A 17,300-nucleotide genomic window follows, 5' to 3' on the forward strand; every position below is an offset into this window, starting at 1 on the left:
CGCACTAGTGTCCTTTTTGCGTTCTACGGCAGCCCGTGTGTCAAGGATTGAACGCGAGATATTTATTAAATACACTCGAGATGCATATTTATATGTAAATGCATATGTATGTATGTATAATATGTTTACATATTTATATGTATAAATATAAATATCTCTCAGTATGTTTTGCGCGTGCATGTATTTCTCCCTGCCTGCAGTTCCAGCTTTGGCCACTGGGGTGGCAGCTTCAATGTTTCTCAGCAACTCTGGGGGCTTGGTTGTACCCTACTATACACAATGCCTTGTGGGATAAAATGAGTCCGCTATCGGGTATAATATTTATCATTATACATTCGTAATCACTATAGTGCAGTAGGGAGTGATTTCGTACACAGCCAGTGGTGAGAGTGGATGATATTGATCTCTAGTCCAGAACATCTCATTTTTGGGAATTGTAGTTCTGTAGGAGGAGCCTCCAGTGATGTTTTGCAATGTGATGTTTGGGGTTTTCAGGACATGGAAGGACTAATTCTTACTGTTAACCTCTGCAGACTGGAAACCTGTGTGTGTGTGTGTGTGTGTGTGTGTGTTAGGGCATTCACAACTAATGATTTTTACTAGTCGACTCATTTGACCAAGTAGTAGTCGACTAGTCGACTAGTCGAAATTTACATTTAAAAAAAAAAAAGAAAAAAAAGGGGGGGGCATTGTTTTAATGCCATCCTACTACTATATTACTATTATTATTATCCTCCTGCCCTTATTTTTATGGCGTCTTAAGGGAAGCGCTTCTGGCACAGCAGCACAGCAGCGTCTCCAAGGATCCCCATTGCCCAATAATAGGCTTTTATTGGGCATACTTTTGACCCCCTTTTGATAAAAAATAAAGTCAGGAGGATAATAATAATAGTAAGATGGCATTAAAAATGTGTGTGTGTGTGTGTGTGTGTGTGTGTGTGTGTGTGTGTGTGTGTGTGTGTGTGTGTGTGTGTGTGTGTGTGTGTGTGTGTGTGTGTGTGTGTCTTTACTAGTGCATTCTGAATTTAGATGTCTTTTTAATTTGTTGTTTATTTATTATTTCTTTTTTCCTCCCCAATTTAGTCAGTCACCTTGCCAATTCCCGCAATGTACATGTACTCTATACTCCCTGTCAGTGCCAGCCCCTACAGTTTGGTCTGGGAAGGGCGTGGACAACCACATGTCTTCAGCGGGAGCCGGGAGGGCTTAATGCATGTAGAGGAACACACTGTCCATCCTATTTCTGCTCCTTGCTGAACAGTCGCCCCGACTAACTTGTAGGAGTCGCTACTAGTGCAACGACAGAGATCACCCTCCCTCCCCTGCTGTCTTCCCATCCGTGAACACAGCTAATTGTGTTCACTGGAGCGCAGGTACTTTACCCCTGCGCCACCCGGGCTGCTAGTGCATTAGTCATGTCCATGTGTCTGCTATGCTCTACACCGCTGCCTTTTTTGGGATATCGACAAATAGGCAAACAGGTCTCCTAATGGCTACGAGTTCAATGCTAACAGGATTGAGATGAAAACAGTAAAACACTTTAGCGGCAATAGATAGTAGACCAGTGGGTGGTCTCCGGAGGTAGGGGAAGGCATTAGGTCATGATTATTGCTCTATTCAGCCTGTGCGTGCCTGCTATAGAGGCTTATAATGGGTGTATCTATTTGAACACATTAGCCAAGGTCAAGGCTCCCAAAGAGGAACCAATGTCATTCAGTTTACTGCTGGTACACAAACAGTTCACAGTCTATAAGAGAGGATATCAAAATCTCAATGTAGTTTTGCCATTTGTGGTAAGTATGGAAATTGGTCTTAGGACCTGCTAAGTGCTAACCTGCTACCTGACCTGCTAACCACTCCATGTCCTAGAATTGGTCATTAATCCAGCATCAGGAAACCATACAATGAACATTGCACCCATAAATGGCTAATCTAAGGCACGGCTTCTAAAATCCAGTGTAAAACCATGGGTGAGCCCATGTGTAAAGCCTAATTTACACACCATCTCACAATGGTGTCCTTTGTAAAAAAAATAATAAAAAAAAACATGTTTTTCAAGCTAACAAGTCTAGCTTATTAGCTTGAAAAGCATGCACATCTATTCACTAAAATCCACTCATGACCCAGTGTGCAGACTTAATTATTTTGGTTATTGATGAGTGACATTGTTGTGTGACAGACCATACATTTGGCTTAAAGGGATACTTCACTTTCGGGCCGGGGACACATTTAAAAAAAATATTAAAAATAAATGAAAAAAGTTATGGAAAATTCATGGCCCCCTCACACATTAGTAGGACACTGCGTGTCGTGAGGGGGCCATGAATTTTCCATAACTTTTTTCATTTATTTTTAATATTTTTTTTAAATGTGTCCCCGGCCCGAAAGTGAAGTATCCCTTTAAGGCCCCAGTATGCATGCCCCTGGACACAGTCCTACAGAAGCTGGTAGATTGTTGCAGTCACCTGTTGAATCCTCAGTGCTATGTGGCCCAATGGTGTGTTCCTCTGATGGCGTCTCTGGCAACTCAATATCCACTCTCACTTTCTCTGAAGTCCCGTCGGGCATGGCATGGCCGTTCAGGCTTTCACTGCCGACCGGCTCATCTGAAGGATAGCAAACAGAGTGTGATCAGCAGTTTATCTGGGATATGAGAATCTCTATTTTCTGGGGGTTCACAACTCCAGTCCTGCTGGACATGGAGTACTGCTGGCTTTTATCCAAGCAGTGTAATCAAGTTAGAGATAGACCTGGGACATCAGGTGATTCCAATGGGTAGACTCTAGAATGGATCCATTTGGTGTACAAACGTACATACGTTAACGCTGCTATCGCATGATGAACGTCCACCAAACCTTATCCACACCAAACCCAAGCCTAAACGTAATCATTGTTTTCATGTGTCCGTGGAGTTTCCCCAGCGCAGCCTTTACTTACAGTTGAAATTAGCCATGCCTACATGAACACAAAATCTATCCCTATTCACGTCATTTTGCTCTTACTTCATACTTGAGGTGAGGTCAGGGTGGGTCTACATTAGATGACATTAGAGGGAATCCATGGTGTCGGCCAGGGACGCCTGGGGCATTTGACCAACCATGATTGGTTGGACACTAGTGCACTAGCAGCAAAGTTTAGGTTTTCTCAACTTTGAAGCTATGCTTTTTGCTATCGAGCATCCCAGCGCTGTGGAATAATGTTGAGGCACTCGTCTCCATAGACTTTTCATTGAAACTCGATGCTCAATTAGAAAGTGCCAATGTTGCGCCGCTGCTGGTGTGAATTGGGCAAAATAATAAGTGGATGAGTGGCAGATGAACCTTGATCAGCGATGAGTACTCCTCTTCTGATGAGCTCCTCTCTGGTCTGCCGGGTGGAGATCTTCCTCTCTAGAACTGAAAGACAAAAATGTCAGACATTTTACATAGAAATAATACAGAGGAGGAAAACAAGAGGTTCTTTCTCCCTAGAACTGAATACTACAGCACTGTTTAAAACATGTAACTGCTTATAAGCTGGACATGAAACAAAGTATAACTGGGGAAGAAACAGGACACTGATAGTACATGGACATTAAAGGAAATAAAATACATAAATGTGGAAACAGGAGAACATAAAATAAATAAAATGATCAAATTAATTACAGAGAGAGAGAGAGAGAGAGAGAGAGAGAGAGAGAGAGAGAGAGAGAGAGAGAGAGAGAGAGAGAGAGAGAGAGAGAGAGAGAGAGAGAGAGAGAGAGAAATAAGACATGGAAAATAAAAAGTATTTCACATAAAAGTATGTTTTGAGAAGAGATTTAATACTTGATTACAGATGGACAATGTATGATAATAACTAATGAATGACCTATACAGTACAATTCTCAGTGTTAATTTACCCATTTATAACTCGGAGAGTGTAGAGACATAATTGTTTACATTTGCACACTCCCAGAGTTAAATTAACACTGATGTTGCTGGCTGTGGCTTACTATGCAAAGGCTAAAAACCTGACTATATAATATGTCACCTTCTCTGAATTCTACCGTGGACTGTATACAACTTTAGCCTCAGGGCAAGACTAGTCTCATACTGGATGCTGTTCACACTCTCTTACACACATTCAGTTCTCTCTTAACACTGTCTTTCTCACTTGAGTCTATGTCTAGTGGGCAGATGTCAGTGACAGAAACAGAAAAAAAAATGTTACATGTCACCTGACTTCACCCTCTCTCTTTTATCTGTGTCCCTCTAACTCTCATACCTGGACGGTAACCTGAGACCAACTAGGCAAGACAGGCAAGTATGACGCCTAAATATGGAAACATAATAGAGGAACGATCAGATAACTGACTGGCCATAAAACAGGGGAAGAGTCTTTGCTTTCTTTTATTGTCTTCAGTTGCTTTTCAGTCCTTAACCCAATTTTGACAACATTTTAAACAAATAGACCTTTACAGCAGCCATTTTTACATGAAATACTTTGGGTAAACACAGGTGATACTATGGTAATAATTACGGAGTCAGGGTGCTGCTATTGCATGTTGGCTCACTGGAAAGGGTCTGCCTCGCTAAATGGAATGGAACTTTAATTAGCACCATTGGTAACACCTGTGTTAACCGTACTATTTCGTGTCAATATGGCTGCTGTGAAAAGGGTCTATTGTAATACATGACTGGACGACAGTGATTGAAATGAATACGTCCATTCTTTTAAGAGGGTAATATAAACTGTGATACATGATGTTGTCCACTTTGCAATATGTGTAGAACTGAAGATGTTGAAGAATGTCACGATACCTGGTTTTGCTAGGTTTGACTAAAATATGTTCTCCTGTTTTGATTTATTTGATTCTTTTCGACATATATTTTGCGCACAACCAGCATGTTGTGCAGTAGTGTTGTAATCATCCTTGTTGATCGCTCATTTAAAAGCTCCATCAAGAATCATGAAAAAGTGGTATTGTTCACACCACCAGTATTTTTAGGTTTATTACAAACTGTCTTGCGGTTGAGATATCCACTGTTTCTGTGTGAGCCAAATCCATTAGGCATACACTCATTCAATCAAAAAGGACTTGCTTTTTGTACAGTCAAGACGTAGTAGAAGTACACACACACACACACACACACACACACACTCATGCACCAACCTTTGGAGAGGTCCTGGAACTTGTCGCTGGTCTTTTTCTTCCTCCATTTCCAGGGTTTGAACAGTTTCCCTATCGTCGAGAGCTTCCCACGCGATTGCCGCACGCCCGGTGCATTCTGGGCCGGAGTGGCGCTGCCCACCACCACATCACAGTTGGCCAGTGAGGATGTTTTCTCCAATCCATCCACTAAAAGACACACACGCACGCGTGCACACACACACACACACACACACACACACACACACACACACACACACACACACACACACACACACACACACACGTCAGTGATCAGCTTACTTGTTGGGAAATGCATTCCAACAGGCACGGCGTGCCTGCAGCAGGTCTCACTACTCTTCCATTAACCCCATTAAGACCTGAGGCCGATTCTACGAATGCATTCTAAACCAGTAGTTCTCACGCTTTCGAGATTTTTCAAAATGTTTCAAAAATATCTGATGTACAAGCTCGCAGTGCGGCACGAAGTGACGCGCTGAGAGTTCGTATATATCTGCTGTTTTTGAATAGCCAACGCAAAAATCTAAAATGACACAGATGCTTCCCCGGCTTTAATGGGTTAAGAAATTTAGACCCTAGTGTTGGAATAGACACCTACTTGTTTACGACTAGCCCTGCCTGAAGCTCAAAAGCTCATATCTCCCATGGGTGGAATCCCTCTGCTCTTGCATGAGCGGTAGATGTTTGGTTTGATTTCCCATGTGCGAGACCCGGGTTTGGAGCCCGGGTGTTATTACAGTTGCAATTAACTCTCTTGTAGCTTTAATATTGGAACAAACTATCTAGAGTTCCGATACCGGTAACAGTATCGGAAAAAGCTGCTGATACTGCCTGAAAATGCTGATATCCGTAACAGCGAGTATGCCAGTCTACCCGATACGCAAGTTGCAGGTATCTCAACAACATCTCTACAACAACTATCAAATATTGACAACTTGAGCCCATAAGTATAGGCATAAGCATTGGTCCCATACTGTATCTGTTAAGATATACTTTATTAATCCCGGAAGTTATAGTGAAGGAGGAAGAATGTGACTTGCATAAGCAACAAGCTATTTGATTCTGTGAGAAAAGGTTGATCGTTTGGATCTTTAGCACAATTTCAATTTAGTGTAGAAGTGAGTGATACGGATGGATAGCTTTTCATTAGTCCACTTTAAAATAACAGGTTTTCCTTATATACATTACAACATGAAATGGAAACTGTTTTCCCCCATAGCAAGTTTTTGTTTTTCCTGTGTGCATGTGTGACTGCATGTGTGTGTGTGTGTGTGTGCGTGACTGTGTGTGTGTATCTTGGCTTGATTCTTGTCCTTCCCTGGCTCCTCCCCTTCCTGTTGGAAAGTTAGAAGTCTGCCTGTCCGCCTATTTCTTGCGTGTGTATGTACTTTTTGCGTGTGTGCTCCCTACATGCCGGAACCTTGCAGAGGAAAGAGAGGAGGTGTGCTGTTTCCTCGGTCTTTCGGCAGTGGGAGGTTTCTTTCTGCCTCTGCATTAACAGTCTCCCTTCAATGGCACTAAATCACACACTAAAAACAATGCTCAGCACCACCAATGTTTGGTGTCCTGCCTTATTTTAAACTGAACTTTGCCTGAAAATGCTGGATTCTTCCATAGACAGGAGGAAGTTTTTCTAAATTAAGCATTTTGTGATTAACTCAAATTCTGTGTATTCAGATCATACGTGAAGGCTACACAGAAAAATATTTGTTATGTTGTTTAATAGAACATTTATTACACAATAGACCAAGATATGTTTGTGTGTAATAAAATTGGCTTTTCTACAGTATTTGACAAATTGTATTATTGTGGTACTACAAAAGACAGGATGCAGCATTGCTAGACATAACGTCACAGTAGTAAACACACGTTAACAGGAACTACAGTACAGTGCAGTAGTGTACAGTTTGCACTGCAAGAACAGCAAGAACAGCCTTACAGTATAAGGAACCTCCACTAGTCCTCTTGCTCAAGGTAAAGGTCAATTGTTAAGCCAGTAGGAAAAGGAATTGGAAAGCTTAGGTCTGTGTCTTTGTCATTTCCCTCTATTGAGTTTAGACAGACCTACCCTCACTTCCTCTCCAAACGCTCACACACATCTGTCACAGAGAAAAGTACCTTTGGAAATAGTACCAATTACTATTCGTCGTGTAATGATGGACAGAGCCACATGACAGACGGACAGAGAAGCAGAGAATGAGAGAATGAGAAGTGTGTCATCGGTCATATGATGTTTTTTTTCATTAGTGACTCAATGTGAGGGGCCAGTCCCGTCAAGAAGGTCTCAAAATGTCTGTTTAACCAGATGAACCCTAGAGTCCCATTCTTAGGCCTCTATGTCATAATAAAATAAATAGCACATCTACAAGCTTACGACACGCTGTGAGCTTGTAGATCGTCTGTTTTCGGTGAAAAGAGGGAAAAAAGGAGAGGACCAAGGGTAGACCCCTGGGGGACCCCCGGCCAACTGAAGTATATAGGGCTTAAGTTGTTAAAGTACACAAATGCTCGCTAACACATTGACTGCTCACTAAGATTGGTGATGGCCTGAGTAGAGATTGTCAGGACATGTGGTTTTGGCAAAAAAAAATTACTTCATCAAACAGGATGTAGAAGATGTTTGGCCAGTACATCAGTGTAACTCAACTAGAAACTTGTGCTGCAGACGCTCTACAGTATGTAATGTAAAGACCCTACTTGAACTCACTGCCCCTGGTTTTGCAAGGAAGTAATACTGATTAAATCAGATATTTCACATTCTTCATTTCACATCACATCCAGAAACAACATTAAGTGGGCTGTCAAAGCGGAGCTCCTCTGTGGTGTGTGTTTGGATATTCAGTTTTGAACAATTTATATTAAATAAGGTTCATGAACAAGGAAACGGCTAGGACATGCATCTCTAGACCCCACCAAAAACAACATGGAGATTGAGACTGAAACCAACAGGGAGAACCAGGAAGAGAGTCCAGTGCACTCTCTCCCAAGACACCAATTTTTCTCAAGCACAAACACACACAGATAGTCCACCCATTTCCTGTTCCTATGTTGATATCAAATCACAACAACAGGTGATATCAAATCACAACAATAGGTGCATTTCAGCAGCTTCTTTGTGTGCAGCTCCTCTAATGACAGGGAAATCAGTAACAGCAATTATCATCACCATTAACGTCCTCCACTATGAAACCACTGGTGGGAACCAACTAGCACAATAGATTGACTTGTTACTGCCAGGGGAGGAGGAGAGGAGAGGAGTAGAGAACGCCCCAAGGACACTATTGCTAAAATGACGAGGAGGAAAGTCGGACACACAGGTCTGATAAGTAGAGGGAGAAACTCAAACAGGAAACAGATGGGAGATTGAGGGAGCCAGGGGAAGTGAGGATGGAGTTAATGACAAGGTTACAGGTGGACGGTCAACAGCGTAAACTAGCTAATGATCCAAGTTGAAGTTAGTGGACCAGTTGTACAAAGATGTCGTCCTTCTCAAGTGGCATTGTTAACTCCTCTCTGTGCTCTCCACACTGCTTTGGGTGTTAACTATTCACCGCCACCTCTTTCAATCCTTCTGAACTGACAAACTAATATTGGTGTGACCAAAGGTAACTTCTGACACAAAAGCCGTTAGTTAGTGTTTGTACTAGCTGTGAAACTATGCCTACTCGGACTTCAACAGGAAATGTCATGAATATGGTCAGTGCTCTCTCTAACCATTCAACCATAGAAGCACCGCATGTAGCAGTAATATTTGAAGCTGAAACAGGAAAACTGCAAGAAGCCACACATGAAGCACACACTCAGCTATGCACATCTGTAGCCAAATCTGAAATCTAACATATCAGGTAGCGGACCAAGATAGAAGTGGTAAGAAGAGAGTGGGAGAAGGCTAAAAGCATTCCACGCCAAGGTTTTGTCCCCCCCAATTTGTCTCATGCTTAATACTGTCTCGAGGGGCACATAGGCAAAGTATTAAAATGGAAATCCATTCGCTAGCTTGGCCATTTGCCTGCTTTAGTGCAGCAAGACTACAGAATGTCTGAGACTTGCCGGTTTAGGTCAATCCTATTGCTTCCTGTATGTCAGGAAACAAACAATCGATCCCCATATCCCCACTTTTGACTAGTCCACAAGCCTCCATGATATGCTGGTTTTCACACCAAGGCCTTTTATTATAAAAGCTGTGAGTCATGAGTCATTTGGTGATGTCATGCTGCGAGAGTGAGCCAGGATCAGAGCTGGGTGGGAAAATCTGAAAAAACAATGCATGATGATTCAAGATGTAAAAATGTATATACTCTCTTACAGGGTCTATCATTGTAAAAATGATTGTGCAGAGTTCACTTTGGTAATAAACGTTAACACTTGTGTAGCTGTGTGTGTTTGTGTTAGTGGACTATAATAGCCGAAGCCAAAGTAATATGGTTTGATACCACTTTATTCTTGGAAATAATCTAAACTTGGATGTTTAACCTGAATCCTATCGTTCTCTTATGAGGAGGACGACTTGTGAAAATCTAACATAACACTTCCCAATGCGCTCTTTGTGTCAAGAGCTTGCTCCAGTCTCCAATGCGCTGGAAAACCTCCACCAGCCTACATTAAAGACATCATACCACATTTTTAAAAAATGCTCAAATAATTGAAAATTAAGCCTTTCCCATAATCACTGACAGGGTTTTATAATACAGGATAAAACAGGCATATTGTGACCATTATATTGGTGACTAAAGCAAAACATGCAGCACGAACAACATGCGTTGAGAGGAGGAGGGGAAAGGGAGAGGCTTCCTTTCCTCACTGCAAGTCACCAGAGGGGAGGGAAGAACAGACCCGCACAAACATAGGAGGGGATGCGGGGAGAACGAGAGAAGAGGAGAGAGGGAGAAGAGAAGAGAATAAGAGAGAGAAGTAGCTGCACAAAAAGGGAAAAGGAGGAGACAGAGAGAGGGAGTGGGGGGAGCAGATGGTTGGCAAGGAGGGAGGTAAGGGAAGAGGAAGAAGAGGAGGGGAGAGGCGAGAGGAGTAGAGGAGGGCTGGACTAGAGAAGTGAGGAAAGAGAGGGGAAAGACAAGGCTTTACTGGGCATCGGTTGTGGTTGTAGCACTCAGGTCATTCCTTCCATTTCCAAAGACTTTCTCTGGAGCATGCAGGCCACCATTAACACACAGCTGCCTTCACACTGGAAATCTCATAAGACCTAGTAGCCGCATTAAATCTTATTTTTTCTTTGTTGTACGACTATGCCACTTGCCGGGAAAACAGATTTTTCAATCGAAATATTTTGCAGTTATTTTCATCCAGCAACACCTCCTTATGACCAAGTTACAAAGTATGATGGTGTGCTGTTGCCAGAGACAACTGTTAAAGTCAAGATGACTAGAGCACATGATGGTACCGTGTATCAGCCTACATGTCACAACTCACTGGAAGCCCTTTAGTTATTAGCTTTCATGCTAATTGAGTGCTAATAAAACACTGACAGTTTCACATTTTCTTCTTTCCCTGCACTCACATTTAACATATGTACATTGTTGCATATTTACATTGGCCAATTACTGATACTGTATCTCTGTTAGCCTGACTGACTTTATTTGCGGTTTCAGTGTGCTTACTCCAGCACTGCCTATTCATACAGAGACACCACAAATATAGTAATTGATAACATCTCTCATAAGTAAAATAATTGTTTTGTTAGTGATCTAACTGTGTGAAGGAGATATCCGTAGTCAAATACTGCAGAGCATATTTCCAAACCTCCAAGTCGCTTTTTATACTTCTATGTTCTCATTTTTTCTTTTCTTTTTAACCACTTTTGATTAATACATTTTGGATCAGACACTGACAGTGGATGTAAAATCAGGCATTGCAGAAGACAATTTTCCCCTTGGGGACAATAAACGATATTATTATTGCAGGCTGATAAACATCCCAATTTTATCTGACATGATATTGCAGATCTGAAAGAAAGCTAGCGGTCCTGGCACCTTGGCTCTAATGTAGCCTGACAGTGCATCGCGGGTTCGAGTCCCACTCCCGACGATCTTTACGGCATGTCTCTCCCCATCTCTCTCTTCCTGTTTCCTGTCCATCTCCTCTATAAATAAAGGCAGACAAAATTTAAAATTTAAAATAAAAAAATAAAGCCAGGACTTTAGGATATTTTGTGCCTCAAACTTCATGCTATTTATATTTAATTCATGTGAAGGATTACATGTGAAGGATTACACATCATCTTGAATAGACTTTTATTGTTGTTGCTCGGCATAGCAACAACAAATCAATAAATGTGAGCACTATTGTCAAATTTTTGCTTGAGTTATCTACAAAAAAAGGAAAAAAATGAGCTCTGCTGCTCTGGTGATTATCAAGTTGAAATCTCCAACCAACCATCCAGTCTACTGGATGGACTGGTCTGTCTACTACAGTATTCAACCAAGGTCAATGGGTTATTGTAGTCTAACTTACAAATCAGACTGACCTGAGAGGTTTTTACTTGGGCCATAATGTCAGGCTTCTGGTGGTAAGTGTCCCTTTGTGGTACTTTGACTCATCTGTTTTAGAAAGACTACCCTGTTAGACGAAATCAGGCTACTTTTCAGTGTATCCGCGCAATGAACTTGGCTGCCGGCAGCTGGCTCAAAATCAAGTGAAACATTGCAGGGGCTACAACAGTACTTTTCAGCAACAACAATGTAGCTACCGGTTCCTAAACCATTGGTTCACAAAGAGGGGTCTGGGCACCCCCAGGGGTCCTTAGAGGGGTACCAGGGGCTCCCCAGCAAAATTAGTTAATACAGCGTCACAAACATTTTAACCACTTTAACTTTAACCATATTTTATACTTTGCCTATTCAAAAATAGCAGATATACAAGCTCATAGGGAGTCACTTTGTGCGCGCTATGAGCTTTTAGATCTGCTATTTTTGAGAAATCTTGAAGATTTGTGCAAATCTTTGCTTTTGTTTTTAATCGAACATTTTTTAACACAAATCTTTGCTTTTGGGGGTCCCTGGCACAAAACATTTTCAGCTGCTAGTCCGCTGCCAAATACATAACAATTTGGGGGTCCTTGACACAAACAAGTATGAGAACTGCTGATCTAAACAACTGTTATTATGTTATTATGCAACACTTCATCTCACACAGTAGTCTACTTTGTTCAGCCTTTCACTGGGCTTAAACGACTTCTAATAAAGCCCTCTACATCAAAGCCTATCATCCGGACCGTTATTATGTTTATGTAGATTCGCAAAACAATACTCAGTCACGTCATCATGACGGTTGCTTCTGTTGCTTGGTTGAACCCCTAGCTTCCATATTCTGGCCTGGGGGGAACATTAGCCAAAAATAGCAGACGTACAAGCTCACTGTGAGCTTGTAGAGCTGCTTTTGTGGCAAAGAAAGGATACCCGGAAGGCTCACCCCAAAACACGCTCGCCCCCATTTTTTTTCGCAGACCAGCGGTTCTTGCATTTGTTTAATTTTAGAAATAAGTTTAGGGTTAGCCATAGTTTTACTGAGGTTAAGTTTAGGAATAAGGTTGGGTTTTTGGCACCGTTTTACTGAGGTTACGTTTAGGAATAAGGTTAGGTTTAGTTTAGGCATGGTTTACTGAGGTTACGTTTAGGAATACCAGGTGAATACCGCCGGATTTGCCCCGGGGCGACTGTGTTTTGGGGCGAGCGTTTTAGTATTCGAAAAAAAAGCGGTCCAAGTACAAAGCCAACTCAGGTCCTTAGAACCAAGTCTGGAAGGTTTAAAAGTGATTAAGTTCATTGATGCAACATCATGTTAGTTAGGACGCATAATAAAAGTCGCCAAATGTTCGGTATGCGCACTCGTTTCTCTCTCTCTCAATGGAGAGTAGATTGTGCCTAATTTGTGTGGATGGATGGTAGAGAGAAAAGACTAGACTTCCTGAATAAAGATAGCGGAATGCGTGCGAGCGACGGACGGACAGACAGGCAGACCGACAGACAGACAGCACTCACCGCTGGCAGTCTGTTGAGACACGGCAGACACGGCTGTCTGGCCCATACTGTCGTTCTCCGGCGGACCGGACCGGACCGGACCGGACGGACCGGCGGGGCCAACGACCGTCACCCAACGAACCCACAATCACGCCGTTCTATCACCGCGAAGAAGTCCTCGCCATCGCCGCGCCCGGCGGTTCATTTCCAAAGTTCTTTCTTCAGGGCCGTTGATGGGTTGGTTGGACCGTTGCTCAAGTCTGGCGGAGTTGTTGGAAACTTAGTTCACTGGGTCGCTGCTGCTGCTGCTGCTGCTACGCAGTCACTTCCCCCCACCCTCCCTCGTGTGTGTGTGTGTGTGTGTGTGTGTGTGTGTGTGTGTGTGTGTGTGTGTGCAGTGGTGTAAAGTAACTAAGTACATTTACTCAAGTACTGTACTTAAGTACAATTTTGAGGTATTTACTTTACTGGAGTATTTCCAATTATCAGTACTTTTACTTCTACTCAACCACATCTCATAGGCAAATATTGTTCTTTTACTCCACTATAATTATTTGAACACTTTAGTTACTACTGTATTACAGAACATACATTAACCACTTCAGCCACATTCTGCATAATGAGTACTTTCTACTTTTGGTGCTTCAAGTACGTTTTGATACCAATAATGTTGTACTTTTACCAAAGTAAATTCAGAATTCCTGACTTTTACTTGAGTTGTTACAGAGTATTTCTACATGGCAGTATTGATACTTTTACTTAAGTAACGAATGTGAGTACTTTGTCCACCACTGTGTGTGTGTGTGTGTGTGTGTGTGTGTGTGTGTGTGTGTGTGTGTGTGTGTGTGTGTGTGTGGCTGAAGAATACTTGTCATTCCTCTATGCAGATTAGAGGCGCTGCTGGGGTCAGAGGGGTGGAGAGGACCTTCATCCTGCGCCTAGTAGATTCAACCTCATTTTGTGTAAGACTGCTAATGCGTTTTTATCTTTACATTTTTATTTTATTTAAATAATAATAATAATTATTATAGTAATGATAATATAATGGTAGGGGAGCCAGGGATCATGTTGAGTAGGCCTGGTTTAGAACAGTGGTTCTCAAACCTTTTTATTTCAAGGACCCCCATTACTCTGAGTGTAAAAGGACCAGGGCCCATTTGTTCCATTTGTACACTCTCAGAGTTAAAGACCAAAGGGTGCATTTGGAACTCCCTCAACGAACCCGGTTGAGGGTCCCTGAACCCCACTTTGAGAACCACTTGTTTAGAAGAATATGAATCATTCTATAGGCTACTAAACACGCAACGCACTCACATTTCAAAAATAATTTCATAATACTATTACATTAAATAGTAAAATAATGTCTATAAATTAGTATGAGTGCTTTACAATTTACTACTGTAGGTCAAGAAAGCAAATGGAATGTCATATACATCCATACAGGGAATTAAATGAACGAGGAGTCTTGCAGCCTGTGAACAGAGGCCATAGGTGAACTAGGCCTACAGCAGGTGAGTAATTAGTAGTACATCTGTTAGGAAATGGGTGGCAAGACCTTTAAATGCATATTGATTAGGATCATTTAATATTATTATCTATGAGCTAAAACCACTTCAATCAATCAATCAATCAAACTTTATTACAGCCGAGGCCAATAGGGGACATACAAAACATTAAAAGTTACTTCACCCGAGGGGTTTGATAATACTGTGTCTGCCCTAACAGAGCCAAATATATCAGCCTGTTGGCCACAAGTCTCAGTGTGGGAATCAGCTGAAGTGTGTGTGTGTGTGTGTGTGTGAGAGAGAGAGAGAGAGAGAGAGAGTGTGTGTGTGTGTGTGTGTGTGTGTGTGTGTGTGTGTGTGTGTGTGTGTGTGTGTGTGTGTGTGTGTGTGTGTGTGTGTGTATGTGTGTTATTATCCACTGTCACAGTGAGTCAGTGTTGGTTGATACCCTGCAGAGCTGAGATTGACTGAGCCGTAGCCACACGCAAGCAAACTCACTCACATGCACGCACATGTACAAGCTTGCGAGTGCCCACACACGCACGCACGCCCGCCCGCCCGCCTGCCACACACACACACACACACACACACACACACACACACACACACACACACACACACACACACACACACACACACACACACACACACACACACTTGGCAAGTGCCATATACCCTCAGAGGTGAAATGATTTTCCATTTAGATCAATACTGCCACCTGCTGTTGGATACGTGATTAAAGACAAAATTGAAAAGCACTGTTACAGACCAGCATGTTATGTGTGGCTCCAGAGGCTGGCATCTTAACCACTACACCAGTAGCAATTAAACAAGCTTAAGCGTGATTTCCGAACATGATTGATTTTCAATTATTTTCAGCGAGCGACACGGTAAAGTATGCAGTAGCCTGCATTGGGCTTTACAAGCCCATCTAATTATAGTTAGCAAAGCATAGCCACAGTCTGAAGGAATTGCTTGACTGAAACAGGAAGGACTTCAGTGCAGAAGATGAAGGAATGGGCATGGAGGACAGGCATACTTATAGCAGTTAGCAGAGCAGAGTGTATTAGCAGCATAGACAGGCCAGTAATCTCATTGATGTGATGCACCAGCACAGCATATCGAATTTGTTGGATGCTCCATCCACACATGTAAAACTAAAGGGACAACAGAAAATGCTGTTAGGACGGGATGTACAGCCTGCATAATATATTATTACCCTGCATGCAGCAGTGCGTGGCAGGGTAATTGCTCCTGTCTGCATGTGTCTGTGAAAAATTTTTTTTACTTGAGAACGAATGGGCAGATATTCTTGAAACTTGGCGGGAGTGCTCAGTGGACTGCCTTGAAGAGAAGACTTTTGGGAGGAAAGGGTCAAAGAAAGGTCAAAGAAAGGTCACAATAAAGGCTGCACAATCACAGGTCATCCGGGTGGCACAGGTGTAGCGTTACACACCTCATGAAGCTATATCATTTATATCCCAAGATTTTTGTAACCCATTTTTTCACCCAGTTTTCACCCAATTGCCTAAGCTTGTAATCCTGGGCGCTACTCTCCCTCTCCAAGCCTCGGGAGAGCCCCGAATTGAGCTCATGCTTCCTTCAATGCATGAGTGAGCAGGCCGCTTCTTATCACCTGACAGGGGGGGAGTTTCCCCGGTAGGACGTAGCGTGTGGAAGGAACACGTTATTCCAACCAGTTCCTTTCCCCTCCATCAGGAGCCCCGGCTGACCAGGGGGAGGCAGTATAGAGACCAGGATTACTGTATGTTTTTTGTGAGGGTACCTACCCTAGGGGACACGGGGAGAACATGCAAACTCCACACAGAAAGGCCCTTTTGACAACCCCACCTAGGGTATGGGCACTGATGACGCGGAGGAGAGAACACGCCCCCAACGTATAATTTGATTGACTCGGTAGTAGGAGACTCAAAGGGCCCCCGGTTGAGTCTCCTACTGACCCGTCATCAAATTATTGGCTTAGGAATGCGACAAAAACAAAAAAGTGCCATAACTCCAGTGAGTTGTGCACAAACGCAAGCTCAACTAACAGACGGAAAACCTATTGGACTTAACCAGATTATAAGAAAACAAAAAGAAAGCTACCTGACATACAGGAAACTGAGACAACCCAAAACCAAAGCAAAATGGAATGCTATCTAGAACTAAAAAGAGAATATACATACAAGGTGAACGACCTAAAACTTAGGAAAGCCTTGACTAGGTACAAACTCAGTGAACACAGCCTTGCAATAGAGAAAGGCCGCCACAGACAGACCCCGCTCCCAAGGGAAGACAGACTATGCACGCACTGCACCCAAAATGTGGTGGAAACAGAGCTACACTTTCTAACCACCTGCCCTCTATACCAAGACATCAGAGACACATACAGTACTTTCCACAGATTACATACACCAAAACATGACCAACGACAAAAAACGACTGGGAGAAATACAACAATGTGCGAACACAGCAGCAAGAATTGTGAACTGTTGCGATAAAAGAAGGTTAGCCAATGGACTACAACCACCCTAAGGACTACTAAACATTGAGTGTCCCGAAGGGACCTCTAGACCTACTGCACATATAAACAGAGCTGCTACCTTTAAACAGATTTTAAATCTGAGGCTTTTTTTGTATACTATTTAAATAGTTTCGAGAAAAAGAAAT

At 42.6% G+C, this 17,300-nt stretch overlaps 1 protein-coding gene across 2 annotated transcripts in view; it reads right to left on the bottom strand.

Moving 5' to 3' along the window:
• The window catches only part of phactr2 (phosphatase and actin regulator 2), a 52,685-nt gene that overhangs the window by 19,407 nt on the left and 15,978 nt on the right, over nucleotides 1-17,300 (bottom strand). Inside the window, exons 1-4 of one of the 2 annotated variants that reach the window (XM_080450039.1) lie at nucleotides 13,147-13,445; nucleotides 5,135-5,320; nucleotides 3,321-3,395; nucleotides 2,466-2,606 (exon numbers count right to left, since the gene is read on the bottom strand). In XM_080450039.1, the coding sequence (XP_080306165.1) occupies nucleotides 2,466-2,606; nucleotides 3,321-3,395; nucleotides 5,135-5,320; nucleotides 13,147-13,192 (448 nt within the window). In that variant the 5' untranslated portion in view covers nucleotides 13,193-13,445. Of the gene's footprint in view, nucleotides 1-2,465; nucleotides 2,607-3,320; nucleotides 3,396-5,134; nucleotides 5,321-13,146; nucleotides 13,446-17,300 lie in introns of those variants that run through there. The other variant, XM_080450038.1, reaches the window with a different exon arrangement.

Source organism: Gymnoscopelus braueri (assembly GCF_963280865.1).
Source record: "Gymnoscopelus braueri genome assembly, chromosome: 14".
Taxonomy (NCBI): domain Eukaryota; kingdom Metazoa; phylum Chordata; class Actinopteri; order Myctophiformes; family Myctophidae; genus Gymnoscopelus; species Gymnoscopelus braueri.